Source organism: Anneissia japonica, unplaced genomic scaffold (assembly GCF_011630105.1).
Source record: "Anneissia japonica isolate Jap-2015-1 unplaced genomic scaffold, ASM1163010v1 scaffold483_len1788099_cov177, whole genome shotgun sequence".
Lineage (NCBI taxonomy): Eukaryota > Metazoa > Echinodermata > Crinoidea > Comatulida > Comatulidae > Anneissia > Anneissia japonica.
The window spans coordinates 312,720-324,039 of NW_022682587.1; the positions used below are offsets into that span (position 1 = coordinate 312,720).

General features: G+C 36.6%; 2 protein-coding genes across 2 annotated transcripts in view; one reads left to right on the forward strand and one right to left on the reverse strand.

The window, feature by feature from the left end:
• The window catches only part of LOC117123847 (SR-related and CTD-associated factor 4-like), a 23,148-nt gene extending 19,361 nt beyond the window's left edge, over positions 1 to 3,787 (reverse strand). The window contains exon 1 of the mRNA XM_033270263.1: positions 3,597 to 3,787. Coding sequence (XP_033126154.1) covers positions 3,597 to 3,626 — 30 coding nt within the window. The 5' untranslated portion in view covers positions 3,627 to 3,787. The remainder of the gene's footprint in view (positions 1 to 3,596) is intronic.
• Positions 3,788 to 3,969: 182 nt separating this feature from the next.
• Positions 3,970 to 10,921, forward strand: LOC117099807 (glycoprotein endo-alpha-1,2-mannosidase-like). Its single transcript, XM_033239371.1, has 4 exons — positions 3,970 to 4,167; positions 6,308 to 6,901; positions 7,734 to 7,843; positions 9,065 to 10,921. The coding sequence occupies exons 2-4, from the start codon at positions 6,358 to 6,360 to the stop codon at positions 9,755 to 9,757; spliced, it is 1,347 nt and encodes a 448-aa protein (XP_033095262.1). The 5' UTR covers positions 3,970 to 4,167; positions 6,308 to 6,357; the 3' UTR covers positions 9,758 to 10,921.
• Positions 10,922 to 11,320: the final 399 nt, after the last annotated feature.

Consider the following 11,320-nt stretch of genomic DNA (forward strand, 5'->3'; position numbering starts at 1 on the left):
AAATGAAGGGGGGGGGGGGGAGGTCGAAAACTGAAGTGGTTGAAAACTAACATAGGCCTAGGTAAAAAATTAGCGACTTAGGCCTAGGCCTACCCTAATGATAGCTAGTTACAAAACCTGTAGGGGGCACTGTTCATTGGCGATACAAACATCGTGATAGAAAATAGTGCCTGATGGAGATAGGATACCCTATGTATTAAATGAGTATTTCGCGGAAGAATATCACAATTTGGCCAAATTACTTCCAGACAACTCTTCAGAAATAAATTCCTAACCTACTGTACCGTCTATAAATGCTGCACGTTTTAGATGCATCTGACGCATCCTGAATACGTCCATGACGCGTCCTGAATACGTCCGAAATCTGGACGCGTCAAACGCTAATAACGGTTCAGACAAACTGTTTATTTGACTCAGGCTTGTCAAATTAACAATTAATTAACAAGTCATCATCAACGCAGACCAAACTACAAACAAGTAACGAACGTATCAAACGAAACAGACACTCAACAATATTCTACACTACTATGGGAACTGCAGAACTCTGCATCTGGCAACAGCCAAAATTCCCGTTGCCAATGGTGACTGTCTCAGTTTAACAAACCTGTTATCTTTTAGGTAATAATAGCACAACCGCGCCTCTGATGAGAAACCGGGTTGCTTGAAACTTGAGTCTCTTGTTGGTAATTTCCTCTGCAAATCCTCCTAATTATGCACTTGTCAATTGTAGTCCCGGCCCCCGGAAGCTGGGCCATAGCAGGGCACTAGCCGGGACTGAGCCAGGGATGTACATATAATTGTGTCCATGTAGTACCGAGACGTACAGTACCTAAAATTGGCCTCGAAAGGACCAAGGCTTCGGTGTAGTGCTGTCAAATAGTCTGGTCCTACCTATCCTACCCTAGGCTTTCAGCAATTGCTGTGTGTTTTGGTAATTTAAAAATCGCAACCGGTACTATAGGCCTACCATCATGAGAGAAGAGAGAGAGAAAGCGGGACTACAATTGATAAGTGCATAAATAGTGCGACAACCTCACCTTTCCTCCGTGATTATAATGAGTCGATTGTCGACAAATGATACCGTGATTTAAAATAGCCCATCGGTTCGTGATACCCCGTGATTCTTTTATTTTTACATTTTCAGCCAGAATTATCGTGGGTGTACCTTAAACGTAGACCTACACTGTATGGCAGGTTTTTATTTTAGCACGATATCATACCAGCATCCACCCGCATGGGACGCCTGACACACTGCTCTAGTCTATAAATACCTGACAAATGCAAAGACCCTGTGCACACAGCCATCATATAATAGTTCAGTTGGACAAAATAAGATGTCTGTAATTGAAGACTAGTAACTAAACTACAGCCATAGGCCGAATTCTTCAAAGACGACCTAGGGTATTTTTTGTGTGGTGAATGCTGTCAGCGACACAGAAAGGCTTGTTAAATTGGGTTCATAGTAAATAAAACATCATTCCCTTCGAAGAGATGCATTAAATTTAGGATTGATAGCTGTGCAATATTGTACTAACAGACTGAGAAGATTTATTCACAACCCAATTCGCATGTACAGTGCTGATTTTAATAGATACATTAACTCTTGTCAATAATTTTATATTCTGTATTATTTATGTCCATCGATTATTTTGTGTATACTAGTAATTTTTTACTCATTTTGTATCAGGAGACAAATTTTATTTTTTCGTTACAACGTGACAATAAAAGAATCTTGTACTGTTGCTTTACTTTTCTTTTGTTTTGTACATCATTATGCACCGATCTGCTTTACATGCGCCCAATTAAAATCAATAACAACAAGTCGTGCACCAAATCTGACGATCAGTCACACCCTACTGTAGCCCGTTGTTCTCGTGACGCCCAACACTTTAATACATCTTGTGTACATTATACAGTACAGTAATGGCAAAAACTAGTGAAGCACAGTGGTGGATCAGTATTGCGTATCTCGCAATTCTCATATAGTTCAATCGAAAATTATATTTTATTACATAATCATGAATACAGTCATAATACACCACATTGCTTCGATTATTTTATATGACTATTACTATTCACCAGAGACAGCTGTATTGGTACTGTATACGCCTTATAAATCCATTGATTGATTGATATTCTTAAAAATATTTAATGAACAGCAACGAAAATTTAGGAACATAACAAAATAGAGTAGGCCTAAGAGTACCGTCAATCATTTTAAATAGGCCTGTTTGAGATATCATAAGCATTAGGATTTCAACATTAACATAATATTGCCGTAAATGATCAAGGCATGACTTTTTTATGGAAGAATGATAATCTCATTTCATAACATGTATTAATACCAATATATTGTTATAATTAAATACATACAATATAACAAATAATACCCCGACATATATTTCCAACTGCTGAATGACCTAACATTACAATTATTATAGGACTCTTTTTTCACAATTTGCATCAACTCAAGAACTTTGATGAATCCAATCGATCGTCACCCATCAGACAGCCTGTCTGAACATGTTGTTTGGTGAACTATGAACTCGCCGTAGCACGTTTTCATGACACCACGGCGGTAGCATGGATTCGTACTGCATCGACTGTCTCTGCATAAAAAAACCTAATATTTTACACTAGGGCCTACCCAGGGCCCAACTGTACCTGGAACATAATTTATCATAACATAATATACTGCAGTACCACTGTACTTTATTATAAATTTGTATGCTAAGCTACCGTTGTTTTGATTGTATTGGTGATCGTCAGTCAGCGGAGGAAAATGACGTTTTCAAATAATGTATGACTCAAAAACAAAAGTAACTGACGGAATTAGGTTTCCCTGTTACGACGACGACACATGGGGTAAACAATGTTTTTGTTCTGCTGGTGTCTGAGCCCTATAATTAGGCCTAGATTAGGAGATTTCAATGCAATATATTTTACATAGAATCTATCAGTTGATAATAATTATGAAATCTAAAATAATTACATACCAAATTATAATCGTTAGTATTGTTTTAGATGAATAATCAGAGTTAAAAAACTTTTTTTAAACACATAATTATACTGTAAGGGACACGTTTCTTGTATAATAAAAATAAAAGGAATTAACTCCAGCAAAAAACGTAATTAATATTGTAATATCTCCGCTAATACTGGTCTGATTTACATAATTTTTGTTTTAAAATGTTTCATTTAGTTATGTCTTTCTTTTAAAAATAATTTTAAAATAATGTGAGTCATTTCTAATTTTTATGTTTCTAGCTAATGACTAGGCTAGCCTAGGCCTAAGCAATTTATTCCCAATTTTTACGAAAATTATTATTAGATTACCTAACCTGGTTGCTACACAGCAACAAGCACGGATGACTTATATCGCCACACCTGGCTTTTTCTACCTGTACATCATTATAGCATTCATTCTTACACCACTAGCTTAGCCTACTACTACCATGTAGGCCAAACCTAAGCGTAGGCCTAGGAGGCTAGCTGGAGCCAGTCTAGCCTACTAGGCCTAGGCCCAGGCCAGCAGATCATGATATGAAAAAAAATGAGATGCTTCCAAAAAAATGGCTCTTATTTTGTTGACTTACCTCATTATTGAACATTCTAACCGCGTCCATTTTGACTTGAACTAGTTTAAAACCTTCTCCAATAAATAATTCCTATATTAAATATCCATAATGTTGCAAAATTTGTAATATAATGTCAGCCCTCTTTGAGCTGCTGAATTTCAACACGAGGGGACAGAGCAGAGAAAGCGTTCCTTGAGCTTGAGCTTGTGAAGTAGCAAAGTATCTATCACATTATCTGATTGGTTTCATTGGTGGGCATGTCGGAGGACAATCCAATCACAGGAGTTGTTACTTAAAGCTTGTAAAACCAAAGTTATACAATTATAGATGGCGCTATAATAAAAATATAAATACTGTACACTCTTTGATTGAAAGCTGTACTGTAGGATAGGGTAGGTTTGGAGAACTTTTTTCATCTTACAGTAGACCTATTTAAGTCTGTTTCATGTGCTTTGCCTGAGTGTTGATTCTGTTTTTAAGTATATGGTATGTTGTCGTGATACATGGTTTATTCTCCTAAAAACACACATACTTTAGCGGTCCGATGACATTTGTGTTTAATTCTGGTTTAGGCTACAGCCTACAGCAGGTACTGGCTGGTTTGCTTATTAGGGTACGCCTAGGTCTAGGTAGTAGTAGAGGCGTAGGCCTAGCCAAGCCGCCTAGACTAAGGATTAGACCCAGCCATGCTTATGGTAATAATTGAGAGTAGTGCACAGTAGCTTTTTTATTGTTTTTTTCCCAATCAAACGTATTTTCAAATTTCAATATGGTTACATGGCTAGGCTAGGCCTAGTTACTTAATTAATAATTTTATAATAATTACCATATTTACTGTAGGCCCCTAATTCTTCAAATAAATGCCATCATGACCATGCTTTAAATAAATTCCCCCTCATAAGTTTTTATGCACGCAGTAACATGTGTCGTAGTTCCACATTTATAGTGAAATTAAGGAGCGTTAATTTGAATATACGTATCCAATTTACACCAAAAAAAAAAAACGCATCCCTCGAATAAACACCTCCTTCGAATAAACATCCCCTCAAAAACCCTTCTCAACAATGAAGGGCATTTATAGGCCTAGTTACTTAATTAATAATTTTATAATAATTACCATATTTACTGTAGGCCCCTAATTCTTCAAATAAATGCCATCATGACCCTGCTTTGAATAAATTCCCCCTCATTCCCCCTCATTCCCCCTAATAACAGCCTCATTTGGAATAAACACCTCCCTCGGTTAAACGCCTCCGAAATGTTTATTTTTTTGCTTGAATAAACGTCCCCCTAAATCAAATGGCTAAACAAATCTAATGGAAGCAACATAATTCTCAACACATTCTGTTAATGTTCTCCTTCAGTAGAAAGAATTACATTTTTTCCAATCTCGCGGGGATCAATAAGTTTTTATGCACGCAGTAACATGTGTCGTAGTTCCACATTTACAGTGAAATTAAGGGGCGTTAATTTGAATATACGTATCCAATTTACACCAAAAAAAAAAAAACGCATCCCTCGAATAAACACCTCCTTCGAATAAACATCCCCTCAAAAACCCTTCTCAACAATGAAGGGCATTTATATGCGAATAAATATGGTACCTCTGTTAAAAAATGGTCCAGGATTAATATCCATGGTTTTGTGTGAAATATTTTTCTGGAAATATGATATTTCCAGGGGCGGATTTTGGGAGTGGGGGGGCGGCCTGGCCCCGGCTCGCCCTTTTGAGAGGTAAAAAGAAGGAAGAAAAAAGAAAGAAATAGAAAAAAACGATAGCTCAGAACGCCTCAAATGTTATTTTCGGGCGTCTAAAACACAGAAATTTCGCGGGGGCATGACCCCGGTCCTCCTATTTCAGTGTTGTCTCGATCGGCCCAAATTTTGGCCCCCCCTCCCCCTTTTGGACATCTCTGGATCCGCCCCTGATTTCAATGTAAAATGGCCATCTGGACTATAGGTTATATGATTGCAAAAAGAGGCAAAATTAGGCAGTGGATTTTATTGTAAAAAGTGGACCTAGGCTTTAACTTATGGTCAAATTTGTGACAAAATCTTAAAACTGCGTATCTCTGACAACTTCGCAAATTTAAGATATTATTAGGCAACAGAATGATAAATATTCATATTGTACACGGGGGGGTTATTCTTCCATGAGTTATGAGAGTTTCCCAGGAATTGACTGCTGTGACGGTGAGCAAGCGAAAATCTATCAAAAAATAAACTCTCTCCCAAAAATTCATGATGTTTGCATGCTTTTTTACAACAGTTTTATCAATGGTCTCCCAAAACTTAAAAAGTGGGCAGCAAAATATAACTAGATGTGTTATTAGAGAGTTCCTTAAACCAAGTCTGACTCTCTCAGACCTGAGTAAGCCTACGGTGGAGTCTATAATTCTGGGGTGGATGCAGACGGTGCGATCACACTCCCTAAATTGTATGAAGAAAAATAATAATGATTGTATTATATTGTTGATATGATTTACCGTTAAGGTTTTTAAGGTATAAGAGTGCAATTTCTGGGCACCCGGAGGTCCATATTCAGTCCCAGTATTTCACTGTAAACCTGGGTGTTTTTGAGATTAACATTTTTGCCTCATTTTACAATTGTATAACCTTCATAATAAGACAAATGAATTTCACAGTAAGATAGAGGCCTACCCATCTCTGTTACCGAGTTAATTTTCACATTATTAAATAAATTAAAAAATGTTTTTATTTTTCTGCAGAACCCTTTTGTTTCTTTATTTTAAAACTGAAGACTTTGCATTTTACAAGTATGGCGATGGGTCGGAGAAAAATACTAAGGAGGCTAATCATACTTGTTTTCGTGTTGTCATTGTCCGGATGCTTTATAGCAATAATTCATTTAACCAGAATTGAAAGGAAAATAGATGAAAAACGCGAAGCCCATGTTGACAAAGTTGATCTCGGAGTTGATCCAAGAATTCCAAAAGTAGCTACACATATAATTCAACCAAGGAAACCAGTTGGAAACAAAACAAATATTATTGATAGACATTTTGAGAAAGAAAACCCTGTGAGGGTATTGAATAAGACGTCGGCTTATACAACGAATGATAAAGTTCACGCCTTCTACTATCCGTGGTACGGAAATCCAGAATATGACGGAGAGTTCCTTCACTGGGATCACAAATACCTGCCGCATTGGGATAAAAAACAGGCAAAGAAATGGAAATCAGGACAGCATGTTCCTGTTGATGATATCGGCGCTAATTTTTATCCAGAGCTTGGTTGTTATAGTTCTCGTGACCCAAAGGTCATCAATGCACATATGCAATATATGTATAAAGCACGTGTAGGTTAGTAATTTCAATACCTTAAAAGATTTTTGGTAAATGATAATTTAGTAATACAGGGATCCAGGTGGGTTTGTCCATGTTTTTAAATTAAATTATATTCAAGTTTTATTTTTAAAAAAAGGAAATTCAGATTGAAAAGAATTCATTGTGTTTAAAGCCGGGCCCTTACTGCATACGTCGGTCATCGGCAGACGCGATTCTATGAAGAACGCAATGACGCACGTTCAGCAGATCATTTTTAATGACGATTAGTTCAGACCGCCACCGACAATCAGCTGATTGCGTCGTGTCGTCTAGCATTCACAGGGAATGGAGTTTGAGTCTTCATGCGATGGTCGAAATTTAGGAAAAGCACCAAAAATTCTGCAATTTTTGAGAAAGTTTATGTCTGCATCTGCTTTTTTCACTTATTTGCCGAATTTTTCAAACAGTCTAGGTCTTGCTTTGTGACCGTACTGGTCTGTGTACTCATGTATTCTGTAATACAGCCAAACTTCCTAACAGAAAGTAATATAAAGACGAATCTTGAAGATGTCATAGTGAATACGAAGAAACATGTCTGGTTCTATTAAAAGTATATTTGTTGTTCCTAAATTCATCTTTATTACTTTGTGTTCGGCAGTTTGGCTGTATTATACATGTGTTTACAAAGCAAGAACTGCTTGAGAAATTCAGCAAGAAGGTGAAAGAAGCAGATGCAAACATAAACTTTCTCAAAAATTGCAAAAATAACTAAATATATATTATATTGTAATGTCTTTTTGCTGCACATGGTAAGTGTGATACATATCAACTTGGTTTATAAATCTGTAAAATTTGCGTTTCAATCCAGGTGTGCTAGTCGTATCATGGTATCCACCTGGAAAAGCTGACAACGAGGGCCATCCTAGTGATGACCTCATGCCAATCCTCTTGGATGCTGCTCACAGATACCAATTAAAGGTAAGAAAATATATAAACAATAAAAATATTGTTGTTGGGGATAATTAATCAAGCTTGTAAACTTATCAGAAATGTGTAAAGAAATTGTTTCTGAAACTGAGTGTAGAAAAAGACAGAATCCACTCTGATTTCAAATCAATCAAATCAGCCAAACAGGACCCTTTAAAAACCAGCTCATGTAAAAAAATACATCAGAATACTAAAAAAAATTTGGGAGTAGACAGGTTTTTTTTCCCTGCCGTCGCTATCTCAATGATGTAGAAGGTTAGGTTTAACCAAAGAAATAGCATACAGTACTGTATCCCTAGCCACTGCCTTATTTTAGCTATCAATGTATCTATAATCTAATGATCATACCGAGGAGTTGTAATTACTTATCGGAAAACTCTGTGGTCAGCCAACAAAAACACAATTAATTTGGCTCTTGTCGTACGTATGCCTACTCAGAAACTAAGGCCTACTCCGTCTGAAGCTGGTTTATGTATTTTATATTTTTCACATTTCTAATGACTGTACAGTTGTTGTATTCTTTTTCATAGGTTAATTTTTTCCCTCCCCTACTCAGACCCTATTTTTCCAAAATTGCATAGCTGGCTACTACATGACATGCAAAGTTTTATCTACCAAGTTAGAGTGGGTGCAAGTTGTAGCAGGTGCCATTTGATCCTTTTATATGAGGTGTGGGCTTAAAAATCGGTTTGAGAGGCTAATTTAATTTTTGATTTTACACTGCGGGCCACACCCAAACTAAAAACCCTCATACACTGCTTTATACACAGTTTTAACAGAACATTCTACAGATAATCGGTATCGGGCCGTACAAAAATAAGGCTATTTTAGCCAAAGATGGTTGGCTTGCCGTACACATAGGGATTTTAATTCCTTTTGGCGGGCCGCAAAAAAAGGCCTCGTTGGGCCGCACTTTGCCCACCTGTGCCTTATATGAACAATTAAATCTTTTTATTTGAGTTTTAATGAATTGTTTGATTGAACTGCAATATGTTTAACATTTACCAACTGCCCGTGTGGGCAAAAACCATCCTTTGGTGCCCGCGGTCAAGATTTTAGGAAAGAATATTCTATTGATTTAAAGCTGCCTGTGGAGCCTGCATCCACCATCCCCAGTCTGCTTGCTGGCAAAGCCTCTGACAAACCGCATTACTGGCAATCTTTATCTTTATCGGTATCTTTAATGTTTAATTTTTTAATTCTTTTTCATAGGTTGCTATTCACAGCGAACCATATAAGGACAGAGATGAAACCACAGTAAAAGCGGACCTTAAATATATCATGTCCAGATATGGTAATCATCCCGCGCTGTACAGGTACGGCCCAAAATCTCTTCCACTCATCTATCTTTACGACTCCTACCTCACCCCTGCGCGCAAATGGAAGAGTCTTCTAAAACCTGGAGGCCAGTTAAGTATAAGAGGAACAGACCATGATGCGGTTCTTATTGCATTATTGGTTGAAGAGAAACACATGTCTGAAATTTCCAATTCAGGTTTTGATGGGTTGTACACTTACTTTGCTGCGACTGGATTCACTTACGGCTCAACTTATAGACACTGGTCTCGTTTGGCAAAATACGCCACAGAGAAAGGTATGCTGTTTATTCCAAGCATTGGTCCCGGTTACATTGATGTGAACATTCGACCATGGAACGGTGAAAATACACGGTCAAGATCTGATGGTTCTTACTATGAAACCGCTTTTAAAAACGCGCTCCAGACCAACCCAGATATAATTTCAATAACGTCGTTCAATGAGTGGCACGAAGGCAGCCAGATTGAACCTGCAATTCCAAAAAGCATTCCAAAATTTACGTACCTTGACTATGGAAAAAACGGACCTAACTATTATCTAGACCTAACAAGAAAGTGGGTAGAGAAATTTGAAAGTAATACTTACTAAAATTTCTATATTACCAGCTCATAACATTTATATTGGAAATTAGTTGGTTTTTTTAGTACCCCGATGCTCCAAACTTTATGCTCTGGTACCCAAGTTTTGATATCTCACACTAGCTGCAACCCATCTAATAGTTTGATAGTAAGTTGCGTAGCGACTTTTATAAGATGCCCGAAATTTGATACTCAAGTTTTAATAGTGACTTTTCGACATTGGTGTTTACAGTTTTTGCTTATTATTATCAGTGGTGGATCCAGGAATTCATAGTAGAGGGGGCCCTTTCACAAATAGCGGGTGTACCACCTCAGCCCCACCACCATGGTTGGGGCTTAGGTAAGACATTTTATGATTTTGGCACCTCTAGATGGCCGGAAAGGGCACTCTCAGACCTTAATTTGAATACTTTTTTCTCCAGGCAGGGCTCCCACTATACAAACTGAAATTTAAATAGTCCGAAATAATTAAGTAACAGGCTATTAAAATTCACAGAGAATTTGAATCAAAGTAATGTAACAGGTTACGATATTGCTGATATACAAAAAAAATATATATAATATATTCCTGTTTTACTATGAAGGGGGCCCCTCAGCCACTTTTGTGACATGTAATTGATTACTAAAATGTGTGAGCCCACAACACTTTCATTCCGCCGGACCCTGTGTCTCATCATTAAGCCAGTGGTGGTAAATTCAAACTACCTTCCGAATTGTAGTAGAGTGAAGTAGTTCTAATAGATAGATGGGCAAGAGGCCTTCTATCTATTGAATATATGTTCTTGATTCTTCATCAAGGAACAACACTACTGTTTTCAATCGTATTGAAAAGGATTGATCATGTACAAATGATGTTTACCGAAGTCATGTATTTTGGATGTTTGAGTTTTTGAATTTATTTAGCAAACATTGGAGCATTGTATCAAGTCTCCCTTTTTTTACATACACCAAGTTTTCAATTATATATTAATTTTTTAATTAGTACACCGGTTTTTACTTTTTATATAATCTCTTTCCTTATAACACCTGCTATTACATAAGAAATATTCTTTAATAACAAATCTTCAGAATAGATAAAGATGATGATAGTTCAATAATATGTTTGAGATGAACTTTAATTTATGTTCTCATTGGCATCAGAAAGCCACTAGACAGTGATTCAGTTCATTTTTTGGCAATCCTGTCGGGCAACTGGGTGTTGGTTTTTTGCTCTCTGTCTCTTGTCAATTTTAATGTTTTTTGGACGAAATAAATGAAATGAAATGAAAAATAAAATATATGTTATAAATATCATGTTTTTGTATTACCAATATTTTTGGATAGAAATATTTAATAGTTTTGTTTAAAATGTGCAATATGTCTGATTTCGTGAATTTTGCAAACAGAATGATTGTATCTTATTCTAACTGTTAGGCTTAAATTTGAACTTACAAAGTTGGTTATAAACTTTATTATGTAATATATAGTAATTTTCTGTTGTGATAGACTATCAACTACTTTCCTAATCATTAAAAAATACTCTCCAAGGCAACTTTGATTTATGTGCTTTATTATTTGATTCAAGATACCACTA

Excerpts from the sequence above, each read along its gene's own strand:
- LOC117099807 (XM_033239371.1), top strand. The coding sequence starts at position 6,358 with ATGGCGATGGGTCGGAGAAAAATACTAAGGAGGCTAATCATACTTGTT. Across the intron at positions 6,902-7,733 it reads TATGTATAAAGCACGTGTAG|GTGTGCTAGTCGTATCATGG; the intron begins GTTAGTAATTTC and ends GTTTCAATCCAG. Across the intron at positions 7,844-9,064 it reads CTCACAGATACCAATTAAAG|GTTGCTATTCACAGCGAACC; the intron begins GTAAGAAAATAT and ends TCTTTTTCATAG.